The sequence below is a fragment of the Eleutherodactylus coqui genome, chromosome 10 (genome assembly GCF_035609145.1).
Source record: "Eleutherodactylus coqui strain aEleCoq1 chromosome 10, aEleCoq1.hap1, whole genome shotgun sequence".
Taxonomy (NCBI): domain Eukaryota; kingdom Metazoa; phylum Chordata; class Amphibia; order Anura; family Eleutherodactylidae; genus Eleutherodactylus; species Eleutherodactylus coqui.
The window spans coordinates 20991230-21017463 of NC_089846.1; the positions used below are offsets into that span (position 1 = coordinate 20991230).

At 45.0% G+C, this 26234-nt stretch overlaps 1 protein-coding gene across 4 annotated transcripts in view; it reads left to right on the forward strand.

Moving 5' to 3' along the window:
* The window catches only part of GPSM1 (G protein signaling modulator 1), a 247440-nt gene that overhangs the window by 142779 nt on the left and 78427 nt on the right, over positions 1–26234 (forward strand). For all 4 annotated transcript variants that reach the window (XM_066580518.1, XM_066580517.1, XM_066580519.1 and 1 more), the window contains exons 10-11: positions 6674–6744; positions 11106–11249. In XM_066580518.1, coding sequence (XP_066436615.1) covers positions 6674–6744; positions 11106–11249 — 215 coding nt within the window. The remainder of the gene's footprint in view (positions 1–6673; positions 6745–11105; positions 11250–26234) is intronic.

Consider the following 26234-nt stretch of genomic DNA (forward strand, 5'->3'; position numbering starts at 1 on the left):
TATAGCCTTAAATCATAATGTCTTCAGAAGTCAGTCAGTGGATTGGAAAGGGTTAAGGGGGTCTCAAACAAGCGTATTTTAATTGCGGGTTCCACGATCGCTGTTCGCGCGAAAGATCCGCTAGGATTGAAAGGCAAGTATTTTTGAATTTTTCTTCACACTTGTGGATATGAATTGTGTATTCCACGAGTGGATGAAAAATCGCCGCATGTTCTATTTTAGTGTGGATTTCACACCGACGGCTTCCATTGAAGTCAATAGATGTGAGTGTTCCATTGCCCATACGCAATTAGCGGAAACGTTCGCTCTGTCATAGTAAAATAGATTTATAACAATGTCTGGCAATTGAAAACCAAAAGCCACAATACCATACACAGACAACTGTTTCGGGGGGGTTTTCCCCCTCATCAGTGTGCAGTAATAGTTTCTGGTCTGGCTAGTGAAAGACCTATAGATGTGGGTCGGGAAGGGTATCGTTTCTCCTTAAAGAGAGCACCTAGAAAAATATGCAAATAAGAAAGATGGAACAATACCTTTACAGTGCTACTACAATAGGTGGCTGCAGAGGTATTGTTCCATCTTCCCTGTTTGCATATTTCCCAGAGGAGCATGAATGGCCTTATAAGTCTCCTCACTCACCTTCTAGGTGTCTCCATGCACTCTAGGTGCTCTCCTTAAGGAGAAATGATACCCTTCCCGACCCACATCTAAAGAAGACCTCTCACTAGCCAAGCCAGGATCCTACTGCACACTGATGAGGGGGGAAAAAACAGCTGTCCGTGTATGGATTCTGACTTTTGGTTTTCAATTCCCAGTCATTGTTATAAGACCTGTATAAAGAGTCGCACATTGATTTCAAAGGAATGCTGCCATCCAATAGGTGGCGCTGCAGAGGTATTGTTCCATCTTCCTTATTTACTTTATTAGAGGCACCGGCCTTTTCACAACTGGAGCTTTTCTGTATTGAAATTATCCCGGAGTGCAGCTCAAAATCACATGACAAGTACTCCGTGGATCAGTTTCAATGTGAATCCACACTTTAGATGGGAAAATCCAGCGATCTGAGGCCTGGTCATCGATGCTAGACTAGCCGGGCCAGGGGTTCACGGTCAGCGTTGAGGGGGGGTGGTTCTCGTGCAGCGGTGTGGAGAGTATACAGAGAATGGCGTGATAAAGGAACAATGTCCAGCGAAAGGGGATCCTGTAGATGTAAACAACTTGTCTATGAAGGGGTCAGGGGAGGATGTCTGGAATCATTCTGCAAAACAGGCGCTGTACAGTCAAGCAGACTATACAATGCTGGTACTTCAGCTAACACGTCTGAACACACAGCTCGCTGTTCCTTAGATGGACTACAACAGCAGACGACCAGTTCCAGCGCCATTATTGTGTCTAAGAGAGACAGGACTCCAAGAGGGCAAAAATTGTACCACCGAGCAGCTTTAAAAATATTACCTGGTTAAGTTAATTCAGATTTCTGTTGCACCGTGCCGATGGGAGATCAGAATTTGGCGCGAGCAGCGTGAATTGATGACCCCTTCCTGTCAGCCGGTCAGTACATGTCAGCACCTCCATCTAATCTACAGTAACTACAAGCAGCTTCCTGTCCGCAGGGGCCGATATTCCTGCAGAGTGATCTCATCACCCAGTGGAATCAATGACATGATGAATAACTGCGGTTCTGAAGGCCAAAGTAGGTCCAACGCACTACCAGATGGGGGGTCTCTAATAAAGTGGCCGTGTAATATTTATAGTGGATGCAAATCTGAGCTTGACTTTCACGCAGGCTGGTAAATGAGCCTTCATATTGCCAACCTCCGCTTTGTACGATGTGTCGCTCCGGAACGGGTCTGTGATTTGGTGGTCCTCCGCGGACACAATGGGGTGCAGATTATTGTACCACTTTTGCAGTATTCTAATAATTTACTAAAAGGACGATTGCACCAAATTAGGAAGGGAATGGAAAGTCTTTTGAAAGTCCAGGTCTCCTGTGCCATCCTTTATGCATCCAGGCCCCTTGGGTAAACAGCACGTAGCTCATTGTGCCAATCCACTTGACCCACATGCCGCTCTTCTCCTCTTCGCCGTGCAGAGCCAGTGAACTGAAATGGGAGCAGTTCAGTGAATGTTAAATGTATCTAAAATAATTTTCATGTAAACCGCATAGCACAAGCTTCCAGCATCCGGAATCCAGACCATCCAGGCTCGGTTGCTATACACCTTTATTTTTAACCACTGCCAAGGACCCAGTGAGCGCCGTCCTTCAGAATACCCGCCCAACACTAGACCGTCTCCTGGAATCGGAGCCAGTTCTTCCACGAAAAACTTTTCTGAGATCGCAGTAAAACCTACAAGACAGAGAGAGCATTTAGAAATACCCCGAGGATTTCCGTTAGTCTACTCTCAGCTTGGCAATCGCTGCAATAAATACTTTAAGGGAGGGGATGCATTGCAAAGTATCAGAGACAGAATTCAGATTCATCAGCAGCTGAGAGCTGGAAGGAGAACGGGCGCTGGATGACGGGACGCAGCAGCACCGCCGGCGCCTTCACCCAGCTACCAACCTCCACCTTCGGCCACTCAAACTCCACCGGTAACATGGGCTTAGATGGTTGAAACTGTAAGTACTTTAATGAAGTCGGTACGTCGCCATAAGATGTCCCTGCTTGGGTGGCAGGGTGGAGCGTGATGGTGGCAAAAGTACATACCGTGTTCAATAGGGGGCGAAATTGCATGGTCTTGCTCATAGGTAAGACTTGGGGCTCACTCATGTATCCCACGTAGTAAGCGCATACTTCTCACACACGTAAAATACGCAGTACACGGCACATACGCATGTACGGGTTAAATCCACATAGCCTATGTTGGTGTGTATTACGCGCCAAAATAGGGCATGCTGCGTCACGCCGGTGAAAAAAAAACACAGATGTGAGTGGCCCGATCAGTAGGCTTTTACCAACGTGTATTACACGGGGGATAAGGACATACTTAATACGTGTGCGGCATACGCCCGTGTCGGTGAGCCCTTAAAGTGCATGCTTTGTGAATGTACACATAGTAAATAAGTAACATGTATATGTTAGACGTAATATTACAACTATGAGTCAAAAGTCTGAAACCGCCCAAATATCATGGATGGTTTTTAGCAGATGGCAAACTGGGTACTGGGCCCCGATGATGGGGACCCTAGAGGCAAACCAAAAAGGACTCGGCGTTATTTAGCAGTGTATGGTGCTGTTACTTAGGAATTGGATTGTAGCATTATGTGGTAGTAGTACTATTGTACTATGTGGGAGTACTATATTGTAGCACTGAGTAGTGGTAGTACTATTGTACTATGTGGGAGTACTATATTGTAGCACTGAGTGGTGGTAGTACTATTGTACTATGTGGGAGTACTATAGTGTAGCACTGAGTAGTGGTAGTACTATCGTACTATGTGGGAGTACTATATTGTAGCACTGAGTGGTGGTAGTACTATTGTACTATGTGGGAGTACTATATTGTAGCACTGAGTGGTGGTAGTACTATTGTACTATGTGGAAGTACTATATTGTAGCACAGAGTGGTGGTAGTGCTATGTGGGAGTACTATATTGTAGCACTGAGTGGTGGTAGTACTATTGTACTATGTGGAAGTACTATATTGTAGCACAGAGTGGTGGTAGTACTATCGTAGTGTTACATGGAAGTATTATATTGTAGCAGTATGTGATGATAGTATTATAGCAGTGCTACAGTATGTAGGAGTACTATATTGTAGCGCTATGTGGTAGTACTAGCATTCTAGTACTATGTGGGAGTAGTATTGTAGTACTATGTGGGAGCACTATGTGGCAGTAGTATTTTTGTAGTACTACATGGGAGTATTATATTGTAGCAGTATGTGGTGGTAGTATTATAGTAGTGCTACAGTATGTGGAAGCATTATATTGTAACACTATGTGGCAGTAGTAGTATTGTAGTACTATGTGGTAGTACTATTGTAGTAATATGTAGGAATACTATATTGTAGCACTATGGTAGTAGTACTATGTGGGAGTATTATATTGCAGCAGGATCTGGTGGTAGTATTATAGTAGTGCTATGTGGGAATACTCTATTGTAGCTTTATGTGGTAGTAGTACTATGTGGCAATACTGAACGATTAGTATTTGGATACTACATATTATATGGCACTATTTTGGTATTATATGGCTCTACTGTGTGGGCTGAACATTTGAGAAGAAACATCTGAAAAGGTAATCCAGGACCGTTTTCTATAAAAGTGGACCTGCTCAATGCTTGATATATCTCACCCTCCACCATCTTGGAAGTCACCAACGTTAGATTGGATTGGGTAGTGTTCCTGATCTGGATCCCCCTGTATATTGCATTAGCTGTTTAGTAGGATGCTTGTGGATGCTACATAGTTGCCTATAGCGGATTTATGTCATGAGATACATTACCTAAGCCTCGGAGAAATCTATTGATTGCTCATTAATAGCTATTCCGTAGGATCATTATGGAAGGGGCCCGATGCCATTTGATCAGTTCAATATCGTTGCAGAGAAAGTTGCAGTAAATCACATACTAGAGACCCGAGCATGAAAGCCCAAAACGGAATGTTAGATGAGCGTTTCCTGACCCGTAGAGCAAGGCTTTCATCAACGGATGGGATGTCTCTGTGATGTCGGCTGTCTACATTATCTCATCTGGGAAGGTACGGCAGCGTTCTGACTTGGATGCGGGTCTACAAGGGCCTTATTGTTGGCTTCGTTTTTCCATGTCCAGTTGCTGATTAGCTAAATCATAGCTTAGAAGAACATAAACATGACTTACAAGAAGGTCGACTGAAGACCGGCAGAGCTGGATTATTTTATCTCTTCTTCTCAAGATCATTGAGTCACCCTTATCTGTCAAGTCGCTGGTCCTTCTTGGTATGCTATATGGAAATCTGGTCACAATCAATATGGCTGCCATTATAGAGTTCATGGAAGTTTTCACCCAACTTCTACTGTTTTCTGAATGTCTGCCAAGTTCTGCGGTCATACATTTCTTGTCTTGTTGCATAGCCTGTAAAATTTGCGACACGGGCTGGAAAAGTTGGATGCTCACCCCTTTAGGATCAAATCCATTTCTGTGATGGTCAATGATTGGCCGTGCAAAAGGGCATCAACTAACAAGTGGTTTACAGGGGTTATCTAAGTTTTTAAAACTTATGGCCCATCCTCAGAATAGGCCATCAATATCTGATCAGTAGGGGGCTGACGTTTATGGTGGGACTCCCACTGATCAGCTGATTGAAGGTCCGCGCCGATCGTATGAGCACCACAGCCACTTCAGTGTGTACATATGAACTGAACAGGACAATGCTACAAATGCCACTAGTAAAAGTATGGCGTTCTGCACAAGGGCCCGTTTACAATGGCCGTGTAAATGCCCGCAGCAACTGAACGGCGAACAATTATTATTTCATTTATGGACGATGGCCTGATTACTGTGAATGGAGGCGGGTGGTCCGGAGAACATTCCGGCCCACCCGCCTCTATACAGTGAGCGATCCTCGTTCCTGTGTGAAAGCATCATTGTTGGGACGGCTGTTGGGCGCTGAAGCATCTGGCAGTCATCTTGTATGTAAAAGGAGCCTTACCGCAGCTCACCTCACGGATGTGAAGATTGAAGAGCACCACGGCCCATTGACCTGTCGGCGGGTGTCCTGAGAATCGGACACTCACCGATGAGATACTGTTGGCCTGTATATACCTTAGATGGCACTATATGGAGGTATTATGTAGGCCGAAATTTCCATAAACCCTGTCTAAAAATGTGCTTGTGGTATAGGCCCCCACTTTTTTCTTTTTTATAAAACTGTTCCCGACTGGAATCCGAAGCGCAGAATTAGCAGGGATTTATATGAAATACAACTTATACTAAATATTTTCCACCACACCACGTATGAGTCTTCTCAGCTTCTCCTCTGGCCGCAAACAGGACAGCATGTGCAACATGACCCACCAGGGGAAACATACACTGTGGGATTGTCCAGGCTGGGGCCTGAGGGAGCGATGCTCTGCAGCTTCACTCAGTATGCAGGAGCGTTCCTTTAATTTTCTGTATGTTTTTGAAATAAAGTTCTAAAGCGTTACCTAATCTTATGAAATGTTTAGTAGAATGCTCTTGCGGTCTGCTTTAATATTTTTCAATCTCCATTTTCTGGATGCAAAGTAATAAATAGAGATGAGCGAGCATACTCACTAAGGACAATTACTCGAGCGAGCATTGTCCTTAGCGAGTACCTGCCCGCTCGGAAGAAAAGGTTCGACTGCTGGCGCGGGTGACAGGTGAGTTGCGGCAGTGAGCATAGGGGAGCGGGGGGGGGGGGGGGAGAAAGGGAGAGAGAGATCTCCCCTCCGTTCCTCCCCGCTCTCCCCAGCTGCTCCCCGCCTGCCGCCGGCAGCCGAATCTTTTCTTCCGAGCGGGCAGGTACTCGCTAAGGGCAATGCTCGCTCATCTCTAGTAATAAACTTTCCCAAACTTGTCCTGGTCTATAACTATCTGAGGTCTTTGTGTGTTAATATATGTATATGCTCTGAAACTAATTTATGTGGTCCAAATAAGGGATCTGTTGTCAGCAGTTACCTGTACAGAGGAAAGTCTAATGTCTCTGTATTTTTTGCCTTTTTTCTTTGTAGGCGCCAGACCTAAAAGGCTGCATCGGACTAGCATGGACAGCTTAGACTTGATAAAGTTCCCTTCAGAAAAGGTGAGACAAAAATACCTTTGGGAAGCTGTTCAGTGATAAAGTCAGAATAATGTGTGTTCCCACTTAAGTACCAGCTTGCATCTGAAACTCAGCAGTGGCTGCCAATAGCCACACGGTCTTGCTGACCTTATTGGCTCTTGGTCTGTCTGCTCTCGCTGGTGGTCGCTCTCCCGGTGACAGTTCAGCACTTGCAGTCAGTTATTACAGCTGACGTCTTCTTGGACGATCGGCAAGCCTCCTTATGGCTCTCGCATTGCAACAGCTTGGTCCTGCCACTCTCTCTGGTATAGGAAAACCCAGCAGTAGGGCAGCTCACTCCCCAGAAGGCTCTCTGCAAAAACTGCTGAATCACCACTTAGCTGCATTTTATACCCAGTCCCTCAGCCAATCAAAGGTCAGCTCAAGTCCTATCCGTCCATAGCAGACTAAAGTAAAAAAAAAAAAAAAATCATGTGACTTTTCTAGAAAGGTCCTTAAATGCACCAGTTTAATCATATAAATCATATTAGATGAGGTTAACCCCTAAAGAATAAATGCAGCAGGTGGATAATGTTAAACAGCGACATGCTGAAAAAAAGGTCGAGCATTCATTATGGTCACAGCAATTCAAAAATTATAAACGAACCACAGAAAAAGGACATTAATTCATTGATTACTAATACAAGGGCAGGGCTACCACATATTAGGGGACTAGCCAGGGTACCGCACACAAAAGCGTAGATATTGCAATCTTTCACCTTCAGTTTTTGCATACATGTCAACCACAAATTGATGAAAACGTTGGCGACATCGGAGAGTATGATTTGCCGTGTCGGCTTGCACCATCAGTCTGCATGCATAACAATCCGAGGCAGAGGTTTTCTTTGAAGTCGGATTCCTTGTTAAGGTTAAACCTGCATAAGACTGATAGAGTAGCCATCCTCTCCATGGCAAAAAATGAGAGGGCATAATCGATGCGTTTCCGCCACTCGCTGCAGCTGACTTGTGTTTTTCCAAAATGATGTCCCGTTTGCCAATCTCATCTCCAGCGATGACAATGGCTGCTTCATCACTTGTTGGCGCATTGAAACATCCTTCAGGTCCTTCGCTCGCTTGGCATCTTATATCTAAAGCACAAAATCTGTTTGTGTCGTATACAAATCCCCAGTTCTGGTCTGATTTAAGTAAAATTTTATATTTTTGTCACCAGTAGCGACCAATCATAGCTTAGCTTTCATTTGTTATCCTGCTGAGGTAAAAAGAAAGCTGTGCCGTCATTGGTTGCTAAGGGCAACAGTTTTTAATCCTCAGTGCTGAGGTAAAATGAAAGCTGCTCTGTGATTGGTTGCTATGGGCAACAAAACCTGTTTTTTTACTGTTTGCTGATTTCCTGTTAGACAGTTGTGATAACTGAGGGCCGGTGTTCATACATTTACTCCATGTCTTCCTGTCTGGGGACGGATCATTATCCACACGGACATCCAAAGCGGAATTAGGAAGGACAAGATGGGCCCATGATTGGTGGCTCCACCAGGGTTAGACGGGGGCCACAAAACAGTCCTGAAGCACATATGTCCAGCGCTCAGTCTGATTCTTCTGGTGGGAATTACTGGTTGGAAACAACCAGGAAAACTAAACCAAGTGTGTTAAATCCATTGGGGAAAGCAAATTTGGGGGCTGCTGCATTAAAATTCAAGCAAAGGCAAAAAAATGCAAATAAGGTTGCCAAGACAACAACATTTCTAATTTTTTTAGCCTATAACCTTCTCCGGGTCGAGATTATACTATGTGCAGAATGTCATGTCAGCCGCTCGTACAGTTTGTGCGTGACACTCCAACAAACAGACATTGACAAGCATATAGAAGAAAATATGGCTTCTTAGTATACTTGCAGATACCGTGTTTCCCGAAAATAAGACAGTGTCTTATAATAATTTTTGTTCAAAAAGGTTTAACTTTTTTTTACATGTATAGCTGCCTGGACACTATTTAAATTGACTTTTTAAATTAACTTAGCAGGGCTTAATTTTGGAGTAGGGCTTATATTTCAAGCATCCTCAAAAAGCCTGAAAAATCATTTTGCATCCTCAAAAATTCTGGAAAATCATGCTATGTCTTATTTTCAGGGTATGTCCTATTTTCAGGGAAACCGGGTACATACAAAGGGTGCCAATCCCACCGATACCAGTGCACCATGCAGCTTACAGCCTATTAATACCGCCACGTACGATTCCACCCAGCGGGTTGCCCTGCGCCTGATAAGTGTCTTATCTATTTGCAAGTCTAATCCTAAGCAGTCATTGTCCCCAATATGCGGCAGGTGTGTGAGTGGTTGTCCATCAGGATATTGCTCCACCATATAGCGGCTTGCCCGCCTGCATGCTGTGGGGTGAGGTGTCTATACCTGCCCTTGTCTATCAGCAGGTATGGCCTCTGGCAATGATTTTTCAGTCCGAAAATTATACAGTAACTCACTTCCTCCAGCCTTAAAATAGCACCTCCATATAATAGTACTATTTATTAATCTGTCCCTGGTAGCCGAGCAGATCTGCTGCAAGGAGCATTCACAAGCCCTGAAGCTTCTTGGAGAATCTGCTCGCTGCTACAGAGTAATTTACTACAATGTGCCGTGCAAGCCTGTGGCGGCCTGATGTCCCCATAAAATCCGAATGAACGCCCTGTGAAAATGCATCCCGGAAAAAGATATTGTGTCCTCGGCGCACAAGGGGTCAGAATATAGGCCAGATGGGGTAGATCAATGCGGTGCCTTCATCTCCCATTACTTCTTCAGACTTTCTTGGAAACTTTCTTGCCCCACGGAGCACTAATGAAACCTATCGGAGGAATGTAACAAGGACTTTGCGCTAGTTTTCTGGTAGAAAAAAAGTTGCAAATTGTGACACGCACCTATTTTGTGTAACATTTTTCTGTTTCCTGCCACTCAGTAGCTTTCATAAAGTGCATTCGGCTTAGAAGGAAGGGGAAGGGGGTGGGTCCTCCAGTCGTGTGACATATTTACTATAATTTAAACAAAAATTGGCGCAAATTATAGCAGAGATCCGTGTCAAGTTGTAGGGAGAGTGGATTTCATTTTCTGGCACATGGACCAACAAAATCCCCCAAATTCATCAGGAGACATGCACCTCTTAGTAAATTTGGTGCATTTTTCTCCAGCGCACTTCAGATTTCGAATGGTGTATAAAACAGCAGACTTATTAAAGGAGTTAAAGTATTAAGTATACTGTAGCTGCAGATGTGTTAAAATGATAAAAACAGCCGTACTTACCCATCCACTCCCTGGTAATCCAGCGCTGCAGCCCTGCGCTCCTCCCCGTATTTGTTTAGGAACAGCTGACTGCTGCAACCAATCAGAGACCGCAGCAGTCAGGTGCCATTCTCATGGCTCCCAGCATCTGAGTGGTGATGCCAGGATAACTGCACATAACCACTGCGGCCTCTGATTGGCTGCTGCAGTCAGATGGTAGCTGTTCCTAAACAAAGACTGGTAGGACCGCGGGGCTGCAGTGCTGGATCCCCAGGAAGCGAACAGGTAAGAACTGCTGCTTCTGTTATTTTAACACTTTTACACCTATATTTTAAAAAATTGTCCAACAACTGGGCAACCGCTTTAAAGGTGTTATCTGGTTACTGGACATCCCCCCCCCTTCAATGGGACCCCCTGTATTAAAATACTAAGCACAGCTATACTTACCTCTCCTCCACCACCGGTATCCAGCACTGCAGCCTCATTGTGCTTCTGGCGTTTGTTGCAATAGCTGCCATCACAAGAAGTCATGGCATCATGGTACTCAACATGTTAGCGCCGATGCCAGGAGAATGAGCGGTGATGCGTCACCCTCTGATTTGCTGCAGCAGTCATCTGACTTCCTGTGATGGCAGCTATTACAACAAAAGCCAGGACCATAATGGGGCTGCAGCACTGGATCCTGGTGGTGGCACAGGGGTAAGTATAGCTCAATATACTATTTTACACCTGACAGCCATATTGAATGGAGATTGGTTACTGGACAATTCCTTTACATTTCCCATGTTCCAGAGTAGGCTGTCATTGGAGTCCAGGGAATTTCGGAATGCTTAAGGGTCTAGGGATAGACATGGAGAATAGCATGGCCTTTCTGTATACTCGTAAGAGACTTCTATGATAAGAGGCAGCTCCTGTTATCTCAGATTGGCTGACTATGGATGCAGGAGGAAGAGCAGCTCTGGAGTATAAACTACTGATCTGATAATACTGTGAAATAATAGAGTATTTCCTTTAATGGCTGAATCTGGGTAACACGTAAGTGACCCCGTCTGAGTAAACTGCCTTTAGACAGAGAAAGAACTAAGGCTTAAGATTTTTTTTTCTCCTTTCTTCAAAGACCCAAAATGGTGACAGCCACCAGAAGGACTTTTCTACTAAACCTGCCAGGAGTAAAAAATACAAAGAAAATCAGTCTTCTGCAGAATCAAAGGAGGTGACCCCGGTGGATGCGATGGATGTTAGAGTCCAAATGCCTCATCTGGTAAGGAACTGCTTAAAATAAAAGTACCCGAAAAATCCTTTCTGTAGGTGATCAATTACCAGATTATGTGATGACACAGAGACCTTAAAGGGCCACTCCAGCGAAAACACATCTCCATGCCTGCTCTCCTCACCTGATTGCCTAGCATACTCTGGGATTCTCCTCTGTGTATTCCAGTCACTTCCCTGTAGTGCAGCCCCCAGTTTGATGCTTATCAGCCACCATCCTGAGATTTATTTCTTTGTTTCATGTCAATCCCATCATGCATCAGTATAGCATTAGCTAAGGTTATACCATTCTGCCTGCTGGGAGGCCAGTTTAATTATCCTTACCTACCTTCTGTATTTATCTCTGTAAGCTACAGCCCATAAGTGTACAGTCAAGAGGATGAGCTGTGATCTCCTCTATTAAAACTGTGTGACAGGAGGTGTGTGATCATCATCAGTACCCATGATGGGAGAGTCTGTGTCCTCCTGCAAACAGTGGTGGATTCATGTAACAGCATCACAAAAAACTGAGAATTGAATTACAGTGTACACAAAACGCCAAGTAGACCTGCGCTGGTCAGAACTGAGATCACATGACCCTCCGAGGAGAAAGAGGCCGGGAGATTCAGACAGAAAGAAATGACTAACCAAGGTAACACTAGCCACTTATATATAGCTATGTAAGGAATACAAAATAAAATCACTGGAGTGGCCCTTTAATGAATCTAGTAGGAATAAAGTTCTCAGGAAAGACTCACAACCCAATGAAAAGTACCGCGCAACACGAAATGATAAATTATCATACAATGGCTTTGTTTTTAAAGAAGTTTTCTAATTTAAGGTATTGCCAATATCTCTGGAAACTCTGTGGCCGCAGACAAAAATGGCTGCATGGCTAACCAGCTGCACACTGTGCGGGCTATGCATCGTCTATGACAGCACACACTGCTCGGACTGGTCAGCACTGGTCAATCACACCAGGTGTCGTGTCCTAGACACAGTGTGCATCAGCTAGAGAAGCGGTGCGGCCGTCCGTGTTTGGCCAGGACTGGAGGGTCGCTTTAATACTTGTTGCATTGCCATTAATGCGTCTATTCCTTTGTGTGTTGTATACTCCGTTCTCTCTATCCTGCGTATATTAGGCTATGTATACATCGCGTTTGGCTTATATGTTTAGAGTATACACCAAGAATATCTCCTGACGTATGCAGAAAATGTAAAGCTCTGACATATATTATATACTGTACAAGTCATCAGGCCTTAATTTGTGTGCTGTTTGGAAATTCTATTCTAACCAATCAATAACAATCCCCTTTATTTCCATGTTCTGCAGCGCTGTACTTGATACTTTCGCCTTCTGTCCCCATTGGGGCTCCCAATTTTTAAATTCACGAATTAGCATGTTTTACCTGATTTACCGCACAAGTTTCGCTAGAAAACCGTGGAATCGTCAATAGTAATGCCGCCTGCACACGAGCGAGTCAGATTCCGCATGCAGGAGCTGAAGCGGAATCCAGCTCTGTCCGCGGCCGGTGACCCCGCGCACCTTCTTTACCTGTACTGTGGATGACCGTAGACGCTCGGCGTCAGTCATTTGCAATACAGGGTTTTTTAAAAACTATTTATTATTCACGCATTAAATGCGGATGGGCGACGGGTCGGACGGCTTCCATTGACTTCGATGGAAGCCGTCCGTGCGGAGTCCGCACAAAAATATAACTTTTATATAGCTGCGATTTTAAATCCGCTTGCAGAAATCCCAATTGCTGTCCGTTCATCTGAGCGGACATGCGAATGTTCTATTTTTTCAATGCTGCAGATCGTCCGTGCGGGTGACGATCGTGGTTTCCACGATTTAAATCCGGTCATGTGCAGCCGGCCTGATTCTGCCATGGTGTGCGACTGATAACGCACAGACACCGGTCTACAAACATTTCGTAGCACTAGTTTGATTGCAAATATTTGTCATAACTCTGCTCCGCCGGTGTAAGGCTGGGTTCACACGGGGCGGATTCCCGACGGAAATGTCGCGGTTTGGCCACAGCAAACTTCCACTGTTCCGCTGCGGCCGGCGCTCCCATAGAGCAGAGTGCGACCGCAACGGGAAAAAAAAATAGACATGCTGCATTCGGCAAATCCGCGCCGCAGCAGCGGCTTCTGCCGGCTTAGCCGCAGCGGATTTGCCGTCCCGTGTGGACAAGATTTCTGAGAAATCTCGTCCACATGGCTGGCTAATCCTGGTATTAGCGGCCGCATGCGGATTTGCCGCGGCGAAATTCCACACGGAATTTCCGCGGCAAATCCGCCCCGTGTGAACCCAGCCTAACATTTCATATTTTGGCATTTTCTTGTATGTTATTATGTAAATATTACTATAGTTGTGTGTTTTCATGTATGTTTGGCTATTTAATAGCAGCTCTGGAACTATAGAATCCCTTTCACCTACTCCATCCTTGGCCCTCGCGCCCCTGGCTTTGCCTGTGTGCAAGACGTCACATCAATCACATCCCTACCGGCCTTAGTCACTTTCCCTTCAGCCATCAGCTTTGGACATCGGTGGCCTTGAATGCATCTGCAAGGGCATAAACAGAGATAGACGCAGCGGAAGGCAAAGGAGAGGGTCTGACATGGCTGTAGGGAGGAAGCTGGGGCAGCCACAAGATTACAGATGACTTTAGACATATACACACATGGGTCTTGCTGATGTGATGATGGCTGCAGGGGCAGAACTAAGAGTTCATGGGCCCTGGTGTAAAAGTTTATCCGGGGCCCCGGCATGCAAGATTTATAAGTCTTGTTATTTGTATTGCGCCAACTTATTATGCAGCGCTTTCAGGTAATTTTATTTATTACCCCCCACCAAGCTGGGTACTCATTTTAGCAACCTCAGAAGGCAGGCTTAGATATATTGTTTCATCTTGAGGCCCCCCTGTCCATGGCGATATTTCATTGCGTTATCGGCGGCGATAATCCACACGCATGTAATGCATAAAACGCTTTCCATAGTATAACTACCCTGTTTCCCTAAAAAAAAAAAGACATACCCTGAAAATAAGACATAGCGTGATTTTCCAGAATTTTTGAGGATGCAAAATGATTTTTCAGGCTTTTTGAGGATGCTTGAAATATAAGCCCTACTCCAAAATTAAGCCCTGCTAACAGTTAATTAAAAAAGTCAATTTAAATAGTGTCCAGGCAGCTATACATGTAAGAAAGTTAAACCTTTTTGAACAAAAATTAATATAAGACACTGTCTTATTTTCAGGGGAACACGGTATGGAAAGCACAGCCCAATGTACACGGGCGGAGGTCCTCTGCGTTAAAATGCAATGCCCGTGGACAGGCGGCCTTAGTATATTTCTAAATAAAGCAGTCACCAAATAACAGTCAGATACCAATTCTACAGAGTAGTGATTACAGTTCAGTTACCTCCAGTGATCACAGGTGATGTCTTCTCTGCTTGAAGTTGTTTTCGTTCACCTTTTCTGCTCTCTCCAGTCCTAGGGTCCCATGAAGAGTTTTCCAGCCACAACGCATTATGCACTTAAACTCCCCATTCTGCTGTTATTTATAACGCACCTTTCAGTGCTACTGCACAGTAATAGTGCCCCTTTTTATACCCCACACAGTGGTAGCACTCTGTTTTGTGCCCCACAGAGTAACAGTGTGCTGACACATTAATAATTCCCCCCTTGGTGCCCACCACAAAATAATGCCTCCTTTATGACTTTCAGTAATAGTGCCCTCCATGTTCCCCCACACAGTAACAATTCCCCTTTTTGTGCGCCCCACATTAATAATGTCGTCCTTGTGTTCCTACACAGTAGTAATACCCACTTTTTGACTAGCCCACATTGTAATAATTCCCCTTTGTTCCCCCCACAAAAAAATAATGCCCCCCAAAATAATTCTCGTTTATGCCGCTTTAAAGTAACAGTGGTCCCTCTGTGCTGCAACAAAGTAATAGTAGTCCCTCAGTGTCTCCCCCTACGCCCAAGGTTTTAGTGGTCTTCAAGCAATTAAAAGTTCAGTTAGCCTGAGTGTGGTGAGCAGGGGCCCCGTCGTAACTGTGACCTCTGTGACTCCTATAGCTAGGCCACTGATTAATTCTATATGGAAGGCTTTAGCACATGGTTGTTTTGTGCTGTGCAGTAGGGTACTCTTATGGGCATGACTCTGGAATAGCTGGGAGAACACGGCAGCCTTGTGGGAACCTGCGCATTGGTTTGGTGGAAGATACCATCAGTGTCTGAGGATATATGAAAGAACTGTAGTGGTTATCTGCTTCAGCGAATAGAGAAGTGATTCCAAGCAACATATGCCAAAGCTGATGCCCATTTTAGACAATGGGGTTATCTGGTCTGGAGAATGTTATTTTTAAGTGCCCTATTAGGGCATCCCACATTAATTGGTGGAGGATTCAGTATTCTTGAAAGTTATCGATCAGCCAGCATGGATATTGGCTACAAAGAGTGTCTCTCGCTCTGGAGGACCCGGCCCGACTGTGCGTTACATGGAAAGCCAATTCATTGGAATGAGGATGGTGTAATGCTCTATTCCACCTGTGGGGGTGCTGTCTGGCAATTGCTGCCGTGTGTTCCTTTATGGATTAGAGTTGATCACTGCGATTTCCTGTGACTGCCTGTGATCCACTGATCATTCAGGGGATCCTTCTAACAAAAACGATTATCCACACTGGACAACCCCGCTGTGAAACACTGCCCCCTATATGTTGTCAGCAGCACATGTGGCCAGGACATGAGCAGCGGTTGTGTGACTCTCTCGTATCCTCATATGAATGTTGTTCCTCTCGGGTCGGCAGAAGAGTAAGTGAAACATTTGCTGCGGTGACACTTTTATAGCGCCACTGTATTTCTGCCTTTCACATTTGTATATAATATATACATCCTGGCAAATCTAAAGTATAAAAGCAGCTTCCCCGTCTCGTACATCGCAGCGTTAGTCTGCAAAGAGACGCTCAATGTGAGATCCGAGGGTAAATCACATGTCGGCGCACTGGATGGGAATCATCGTGAAAGATGGAAGTTCTAACTGTCCGCAGAAAGAGGCGCCCGTGGGATGTGAATGGCTGATATGTGGCAGGATCGGCCTTTACTTGCACCATATAAGGCTCTTGTGACGCTGCACGTTGTTATACAGATCTCAAGACCGTGTGCTCCTCATAAGCTGATACAGAGCAGGGTACATAGCGTCCTGTGGGGGGGACACCACGGCCATGAACGTCTCGTATGTTACTATCGTCCTTGATAGATTTGCTCTTGGAGACTAAATTAGTGCAATTGTAGAACTTTTTTTGTTCTACTGTCTGTACATGATTATAGGGACGGCCATAGGGTTGCCACCTTATCACCAAAAAAAACTAAAGTGAAAGGGGGTGTGGTTTTGGGGGGGGGGTATAGTTAGGGGGCGTGGCTTATCACTACATATATTTTTACTTTCGTTATTCTAATAGACCCAACTAGTAATTGTACCCCCTCAGTGGCCTCAGTAGTATCAGTGAACCCCCTTATCCTCAATAGTAGTTGTGCGCCCAGTAGTGGCCTTTAGTAGTAATAGTGCCTCTTTAGTAGCCCTAGTAGTAAGTGACCCTCTTAGTGGCCTTAGCAGTAATAGTGCCGTCTTAGTGGCCCCAGTAGTAATAGTGCCTCTTTAGTAGCCCTAGTAGTAAGTGACCCTCTTAGTGGCCGCAGTAGTAATAGTGCCGTCTTAGTGGCCCCAGTAGTAATAGTGCCTCTTTAGTAGCCCTAGTATTAAGTGACCCTCTTAGTGGCCCCAGTAGTATTAGTGCCTCTTTAGTAGCCCTAGTATTAAGTGACCCTCTTAGTGGCCGCAGTAGTAATAGTGCCGTCTTAGTAGCCCCAGTAGTAATAGTGCCTCTTTAGTAGCCCTAGTATTAAGTGACCCTCTTAGTGGCCGCAGTAGTAATAGTGCCGTTTTAGTGGCCCCAGTAGTAATAGTGCCTCTTTAGTAGCCCTAGTAGTAAGTGACCCTCTTAGTGGCCTTAGCAGTAATAGTGCCGTCTTAGTGGCCCCAGTAGTAATAGTGCCTCTTTAGTAGCCCTAGTAGTAAGTGACCCTCTTAGTGGCCGCAGTAGTAATAGTGCCGTCTTAGTGGCCCCAGTAGTAATAGTGCCTCTTTAGTAGCCCTAGTATTAAGTGACCCTCTTAGTGGCCCCAGTAGTATTAGTGCCTCTTTAGTAGCCCTAGTATTAAGTGACCCTCTTAGTGGCCGCAGTAGTAATAGTGCCGTCTTAGTAGCCCCAGTAGTAATAGTGCCTCTTTAGTAGCCCTAGTATTAAGTGACCCTCTTAGTGGCCGCAGTAGTAATAGTGCCGTTTTAGTGGCCCCAGTAGTAATAGTGCCTCTTTAGTAGCCCTAGTATTAAGTGACCCTCTTAGTGGCCGCAGTATTAATAGTGCCATCTTAGTGGCCCAGTAGTAATAGTGCCTCTTTAGTAGCCCTAGTAGTAAGTGACCCTCTTAGTGGTCGCAGTAGTAATAGTGCCGTCTTAGTGGCGTCAGTAGTAATAGTGCCTCTTTAGTAGCCCTAGTATTAAGTGACCCTCTTAGTGGCCGCAGTAGTAATAGTGCCGTCTTAGTGGCCCCAGTAGTAATAGTGCCTCTTTAGTAGCCCTAGTATTAAGTGACCCTCTTAGTGGCCGCAGTAGTAATAGAGCAGTCTTAGTGGCCCCAGTAGTAATAGTGCCTCTTTAGTAGCCCTAGTATTAAGTGACCCTCTTCGTGGCCGATGTAGTAATAGTGCCGTCTTAGTGGCCCCAGTAGTAATAGTGCCTCTTTAGTAGCCCTGGTAGTAAGTCACCCTCTTAGTGGCCGCAGTAGTAATAGTATCGTCTTAGTGGCTCCAGTAGTAATGGTGCCTCTTTAGTAGCCCTAGTATTAAGTGACCCTCTTGGTCGCCCCAGTAGTAATAGTGCCTCTTTAGTAGCCCTAGTAGTAAGTGACCCTCTTAGTGGCCTTAGCAGTAGTAATAGTGCCGTCTTAGTGGCCCCAGTAGTAATAGTGCCTCTTTAGTAGCCCTAGTAGTAAGTGACCCTCTTAGTGGCCGCAGTAGTAATAGAGCCGTCTTAGTGGCCCCAGTAGTAATAGTGGCTCTTTAGTAGCCCTAGTAGTAAGTCACCCTCTTAGTGGCCCCAGTAGTAATAGTGCCTCTTTAGTAGCCCTAGTAGTAAGTGACCCTCTTAGTGGCCGCAGTAGTAATATTGCCATCTTAGTGGCCCCAGTAGTAATAGTGCCTCTTTAGTAGCCCTAGTATTAAGTGACCCTCTTAGTGGCCGCAGTAGTAATAGTACCCCCATTTGTTTCCTCCTTACCGCTAATTTCCAGCTGGCAGTAAACCCACACTATCAAGTATTTCACTCACTTCGTACAGCCAGTCCTGCCACCGTTGTTGTAATCAGAGGCTGCGACCTCTAACCTCTCTCCCCAGCGTCTGCGATGCGTACAGAACTTGCAGGAACACCGACACCGTGAGGAGAGGTCAGGAGTCACGATCTTTAATTACAGCAGCGGCGGCCGGAACGGAGCTACAGAGCAAGTGAAATACTTGCTAGTATGGGGTTGCTGCTGGCCGGAGGTGCTCACCACTGATGACTATTTTTTAACGTCCATTAATATGGCCGGTAAAAGTTAATTACCAGCCATGTCTGGGAGTTACCAGTTGGGTGACAACCCTAGGCAGCCATCTTGCCTGAGTTGCAGTTAAATGCAATTAGAAAAATGCTTTACAGCAGCCTTATGGGGTGCAGACACAGTGCATAGGCACTAAGACATTGGCTTAAAGTGCAGGGAGATGGGGAGGTGAGCTGTGACTGTTACCTATTGTCTATTGTGAATGCTGGATCCTGTGTTATCTATGTAGAGCTGTCACTTTTCATTGTAATCCTGCCTGTGATGTTAGTGAGATGACTGCTGCAAAGTTTTCTCTACAGGACAGGAAGTGACAGACTAGTATTAGGCTTAGAGGTCTAAATAAGAACTGCAAGATTTCAGCATTTTTTAAAAATATATGTAGATGGTGATGTCAAAAACTCTGAAAAAAAGTGTAAAAAACTCTTTAAAAACTTGATTATATAATAGGTCATTTTCTGATGACACGTTCATTGTAAAATAAAGATGTCCGTTCTTTGGTGATTGATTAATTATATATGTACTGTGCATAGGAGTGAAAGCTCAGCTTTTCTGAAAGAGGGCTCTAATGCAGTCACCACTAGGGGCAAACTGAACACAGAGTATTTAAAAAATGCCTCATTGTACACATGAATACAGTAAGCTCCCCCTTGTGGTGGCTGCAGGTAACTAGAACTCTGTAACTTTGCAGAAGATCTTGGATCTGATCGACCCATTGACTTCTGTGGGTGCCATATTCCAGCACAAAGGTTGCATGAAGCCCTAATATGACCTTGCTCAATGAGCCTTCAGGCCAAATGTAGGTATGGATAGACTGTAGGTATGAAAGGTTTTTCATCCACATTTTATAATCAAGTTTGAGTGAAGTTCATTGCAGCCAAATCCAGCAACTAATGGGTTAAATTGTACCTTACAGAACTCCTCATGTTCTCAGTGCTTCAGGGAGCCAAGTCCTTACATTCAAGAATGGATTTAATTATCATTGCATTAATTGAGTTATGCAGGAGGTGAGATGGAACTAAGAGAAGTACATTTGATCTACATGCTAATTATTCAGAAAACGAGCGGCTTTTATTGTTGTATCTTTATCAAAGAAAGCAATTATCTTGTCTGTCTGTATGGACGTCCGCGTATCGGAGGACGCGAACGTGCTCAAAAGTACAAAAAATGCTGTGGGGTTCGGGGAGCTTGATGCGAGGGACATTTAGTGTGATCTGGGTATAAAAGAGTTTTCCAGTTAAAGGGAACTGGCCCGGTATATGAGTCGTGTAAACTAAGGTTATTGGCTCAAAGGACGGAGGCCGCTATGTCCGGGGATGTGACTGTCCTACTCGCCTGCCTTCCCGATCCCTCACTGTCCATTTGGGAAGCTCGTGTTTGGTGCATGCATCGGGTTCAATCCGTGTGTATGAAGAGATGAGTCTATTGCAGGGTGGACAGTTAGTGAACGGGGAGTCCGGTGAGTATGGCAGTCCCATCTCCAGACTCGGTGGCCCCTCTACTGAGTACATGACTTAAGTTTACAGGTATCATAGGACCTGTTAGGTTCCCTTTAAAACCCAACCAGCTTGATGTATGAGAGAAAAACACTAGTAAGGATGATCCATGGTGTCCCGGGGTTAATAATTTTACCAAAGGCATCAGTTCGAAACATGTGGCATAATACATTTGGCATTAAAAATGTCAGCTACGTATCTTCTCATTTTGTACTGGTGGTCAGATGGGGAACTGGTGGCAGGAGCGTTGTCCACTCTGCAAATTTAGGGACTCGGCCTCCAGAGATACTTCGAACACGACTTTACTCCTCGAACTTAACTTTATTTTACCTACCAGATCACCAACACTGGCTTGCTTTCTAGCCGATGGACGAGTGGCAACGGTGATTCTGCTGGAACCGCTGGGTGACCGTCTGCCTTCCTCCATGAGCAGGGCGAACCCACAAAGTGCGCTTGCTGTGGTAGCATTCGCAAAAGGTTGTTTCCACCTCCGCTGTTCAGAGAGCACAGGACCACACTTCCTTGCTTGACAACGTGGCGCACCACACTGACTCCCATAGGGCCGCCTGTGTGATTGCACTGCCCAGTCACCTGATCCCGCTCGTCCTATCGGCTGGTCGAATACTTAGACAAAAAACAGCACAATTAAACAACAAAAACTGTTTAACATTTTGCCATTGGGTGGTACAACCTCCCTGCCAATACTTCATACAGGGGCCCCCCGTACGAGTTCACCTGTGTAGAGGGACTACTCCTCTACAGTAACTTCTGGCAGAAAAAAAGAAGAAATATCCTGCTCGATCACAGTCCTTGTAGAGTCCATAAAAGTTCTCATATGATTTGGTAGCAATCCGTACCCAATATACATTTAGTACTAACGTGCACACAACGGAGGGACCTTGTCTTATAGTCCCTCAACCTTGAGAACACTGAGCCACCATGGGTGTATTATGACTCTCCCTGAGTCCATTTGGCTTCTCTGGCGGTGGGAGAGAATCCACTGGGCAGGGTGGCCATGGGGGCATAGGTCTGGGCAAACACCCTTGGGGACCGTATCCAGTCTATAGTTGTTCATTTGTAGGAGGATCCCAGTCTTTTTTCACTGGGTGTTGACCCCTAGGCCCCTCAGGTCTCCACACTCCCTGCAGACCCAGGACACAGGTAAAGAACCCTCTGGGTGACAATATTTGGTTACTTGACCGTGGCTCCTTTTTGTATGATGTTTGAAGGTGCTATAATTTCCCAGTAGCTGCCGGGCCACGTTTCCATCACCTACTGTTGCTGATTGCCAGCTCTTTTGCTGAAGTCGAACGCCCGGTTCCACAAAGGTTCGACAAGTGCGGCCGACGGGTAAGCTTCTCCCTTGGAGGACTGTCTATCTCTCCATTCTTCCCATTGCTGAACACCCCTTCCTTTTGTGATGCCAAGCGAACATCGTGTACATCTACATTTTCTGGTGGATTTTTCTTCTTTCCATTGACTTCAGGTGAGACTCTATCTGTCCCAATTAACAAAGCTTATTAGCAGAAGTATCTGAGGTCCCAAGTAGAGCTTCTGCTGGGAATGTAACCTAATTTACTAGATGATACAATGCTACCGGGCACTGAATGAATTTCACATTACCACAACTATAGCAGTGGGTAAGAATATTATCTCTACAAGGATCTACACTGAATGGACACTTTATTAGAGACCCCATCTAGTAGCATGTTGGACCTCCCTTTAGCCTTCGGAACCTTGTGATACGTTGTGGTGTAGATTCCACTGGGTGGTAAAATGGTTCTGCAGGAATATTGGCCCCTGCGGACAGGAAGCTTCTTCTAGTTGCCACAAATTAGATGAAGGCGCTGACAAGAGGGGTCATCAATTCATGCTGCTTGCGCCAAATTCTGACCTCCCATCAGCACAGGGGAACAGCAATCTAGATTCAGTTAACCAGGAGATCTTTTCCAATTTTTGTGTTCTTTTCCCTACTGGAGTCTCACTTTTCTGTTTCTCTTAGACAACAATGGATCTGGATCTGGCCATCTACTATTATAGTCCATCTGTGCTAAGAAACACCAAGTCATACGTTTGGTCATGTTAGTTTGAGCACCAGCGTTGTACTTGGTTGCACTTTGCTTGACTGTGCAGCACCTGTTCATCAGAATGATTTTTGACATCCTCCTCTCACCCCTTTTATCGACAAGCTGTTTATGTCCACAGGATTGGCGTAGAGTCCCATATTGTTAGGAATTCACTGTTTCTCTGTGAGGCAATGTATTCTCATTGGCTCTAGTGGACAGCACCTTCATCATGTATAAAATCTGAGGAAAGTGTGATTGTTTTCACTAAGAGAAAGCAAGTAATCTTGTAGATATGATACCTTTTAACGGATAACAAAAATACATGATAATCTAGCGATCTTTCGAACCTCTCAGGATTCTTCCTCAGGCATAGTGGAACAAATCTAAAGATGTATTTATATTAAAACATATACACATGATCACATGGGAGGGCACAACCATAGTGAACTGAATTTGCACATAGATAAATACCAGAGAAAAGGGTAAGAGGGCACAAAAATGTAGTGATTAATAGCACTTAGCTAAATACCAGGGAGGGATGAGCATAACAGTAAATAATTAGTCCAGCGACAAGAAATGTGAAAGTTTATAGTCTCTAAATTGATGTTAGGGGGTCAACAGGCCAGTGTGTTACCTCTGCTCTGGGTTTCTGATATCTCATAATCTCCACTGATGTAAGAAAAAAAACTCAGAGATTCATACAGTTTCTGATAGTACCAAAGTACGATTGGTCCGATATTGCTACGATATTTGCCTATACCAGGCTATGGATGCCATATTGTGGAACTGTACAACGCAAATCCATAAACCAGCTTCACTCATGTGGATGTTCCAGAAGATTTGCTGGGGCTTTACGACCGTATGTGTAGCCAAACTTTTTTAATTTTTTTTTTAACCGAAAATTGTTGCAGAAATGATCTCCTACTCTCTAATTCGGCAGTACTACATAGTCGTGCAGGGGTTAAATCATCGTATACATGTCAACCCATGTAAAATGTTTGGTAACCCTCATTTATAAGCAGCGAGGACTCGGCTCTAGATTTTTTTTTTTTCGTATTGACACACTAAATTCTTAGCTTTGGATGAAAATAAGTCTCTACGTGGTGAGACATATAGGGACCTTCTCCTAGGTTACCTTCCAGCTCGCTGCCATAGCAACAAGACCACCATCTGCATCATCTTCCAAGGGCAGGGCCGTCCAGGTGGAGTGAAGGGAAGGCAGACGTGCAGATGCTGTGAGAAGTAGTGCTTCCACCCCGGTAAGTGAAGCCGGAGGGGTTATATTGTAATTGATGAGCAGCAGAAAGTCTTATCTCTAATGGCTGGAGGAGAGACTAACGATTTTAGTGCCGCACGGCGGCGCGGCGCGCAGGACCCCAGCAAGCAGAGTGTAGAAACATCAGCAAAAACTTAATTATCTGCTTACGTGACGGCTTTGATGACCTGACTGAGCAAATTCACGTTTATTTTTGGTTTCATAGATTTTCGTTCCTTAAGGCCGTCTGCACACGGGCGGATTTACGTTGCGGAACCCGGAGCGGGCGTCCGCCTCCGGATTCGGCAGCAAATGCCGCCTACAGCATTCTATGGCAAAACGTGATTTCCTCTACATGAGTGGAAATCGATTGCGATTTTCCACTCGCGGAGGAGAAATCGCAGCATGCTGTGCTTCTGTGCGGGTGGCTTGCATTGAAGTCAATGGAAGCCATCCACCTTGCGACCCTTCTGGAATCATCATTGCGGAAAGGTCGCGGGATCTGCATCATCGTAAAACAGAGTATATTAAAGGGTTGTATACACTCTTGTAATGCTCTATCTACTTGACTTTATTGTAGTTTCATGACACTAGAAACCCTCTTTAAAGGGGTTGTTCCACTCCTAGCTGTTTGCTGCAGGCAGCAGATAGCTCCGTATATAATACAGTGGCCCAGGATGGTACTGCAAGCTTAGTGCTATTGAGGTGAATGGGACTCAGCCTGCAGTACCAACCCAGGCCACTGTGTGATGTATGGAGCTGTTCGCTTCCTGTAGCAAAACCGCTAAAAGTGGTACAACCCCTTTATTATTGTGCAGTTTTGTGCTCCATCACTACTATAAATGTGTGAGTATAGCCGTCTGGAATTATGCAGTGTGAAAAAATAGGAATCATAATGGGAAAAAGTCAAACTGGCCTGCAAAATCCTATATACGATGCGCATATCAATGCCACTTTCAGAAAACATTTGACATGCCATAGAGTAATGTCAAAAGTATTGATCAATGAGGGTCCTGCTATTGAGACCCCCGCTGATCGCTACAATGACGGAGCTGGAGTGCTCACCCAAGCACTGTGTCCCCTCGCCTATGTTTGCTCATTTTCGATTGCTTCCGGCAACTGATGATGGCCTCGTAGAGTATGTAGGAAGCTTCTATATACCTCTGTTACTGTCTTCATAGACAGAGCGGTGGTCACACATGTGCATCTCTGCTCCATTCACTTGGGGTGTACTGTTCTTTTAAGTATTGGGTATTGCAGCTGTCAGACCCCCAAGGGTGATACATTCATTGCCTACCTAGTGGATAGGATGTTTTTGGTAGGATACCCCCACAGGTAACTGCTGAGATCCCCACCAATCCCGAGAATGGGGGTCCCATGTTCCCACTCCTCCTCACTGTGGCCTAACTGCACCCTTCACAGTGAGGAGATTGAATGGAGTTGGGTAGCCCTTCATTTTCAGTGGGACTGACGGAGATAGCTGAGTGCTTGGACTCTGCTATTTCCATAAGCCCACATTGAACAGCGGCTACACATGCTTGACCAGCACTCCATTTAGTCTGATGTCATGGTGGGTGGGAGAAGTCACCCCACAGTAACAAGAAGGAAGGGGACACAGGACCCCCATTCTTGAGGTCGGTGGGGGTCTCTGCGGTAAGACCACCACAGATCATAAAGTTATTCTCAAACTTTAGATTTTAAGATAACCCCTTTAACTCTTTCCAATAATGAATAGCAGAATTGTGAATGCAGCTCTGGGGTATAATACAAGTTGTATTTCAGAATCATTACAAAATAAGTCAAGCAGTTTATTTAAATATATGGTACTTAACGACTAAGAATTTTAGAAGAAAATTGAATATTTTTTTTCTGGCATGAAGCCATAAGCCTCGCTCATTAGCTGCTATGAAACGCTGAGATGGCTCGGCCTCTTCTGTATGGCAGCATTTACATCTCTGCTTATTGCTCCGGGAAGTGGTCAGAGAATGAAGGAAAACTCAATGATTCTTCTAAAAGGAAACTCTGCTGAATGGAGAGTGCTACGGTAATTCTGGCCGTCCTGCGAGTTATCGATTTCACATTCCCCCGAGATAAACAGTCACTTGAAACACAATACAGGAAAAAAACAAAACCAAACAGATGACGCTCCAGACGGGGCGAGTTCCATAATCTTCTGGAAACGGTACAGAAAGCATATCAGGGAGGAAGATAACCTCATCCGTAGTGTATATATTTACATGGCGCATTGGAATGGACAGAAAGGCATCAATAAAAGTGTGCGCAGTGGTTGATGCTCTGAAGGAAGCTCCGAGTGGTCACTTCATTCTCTACTGTGCCCAATACAGTATCACTCGCCTTATAGATATTTGCTTTTTGTCATTTTACAGTACAAAGCCAGGGTTCGGCTCTTACGCTTTGTGTTCCAGTTGGTCCAGTGGTGTAGGGACCAACATGCCTCTAAATAAAGGTCAGATAACAGTTCTACAAACTGATAGTGATTACAGTGCAGTTACTG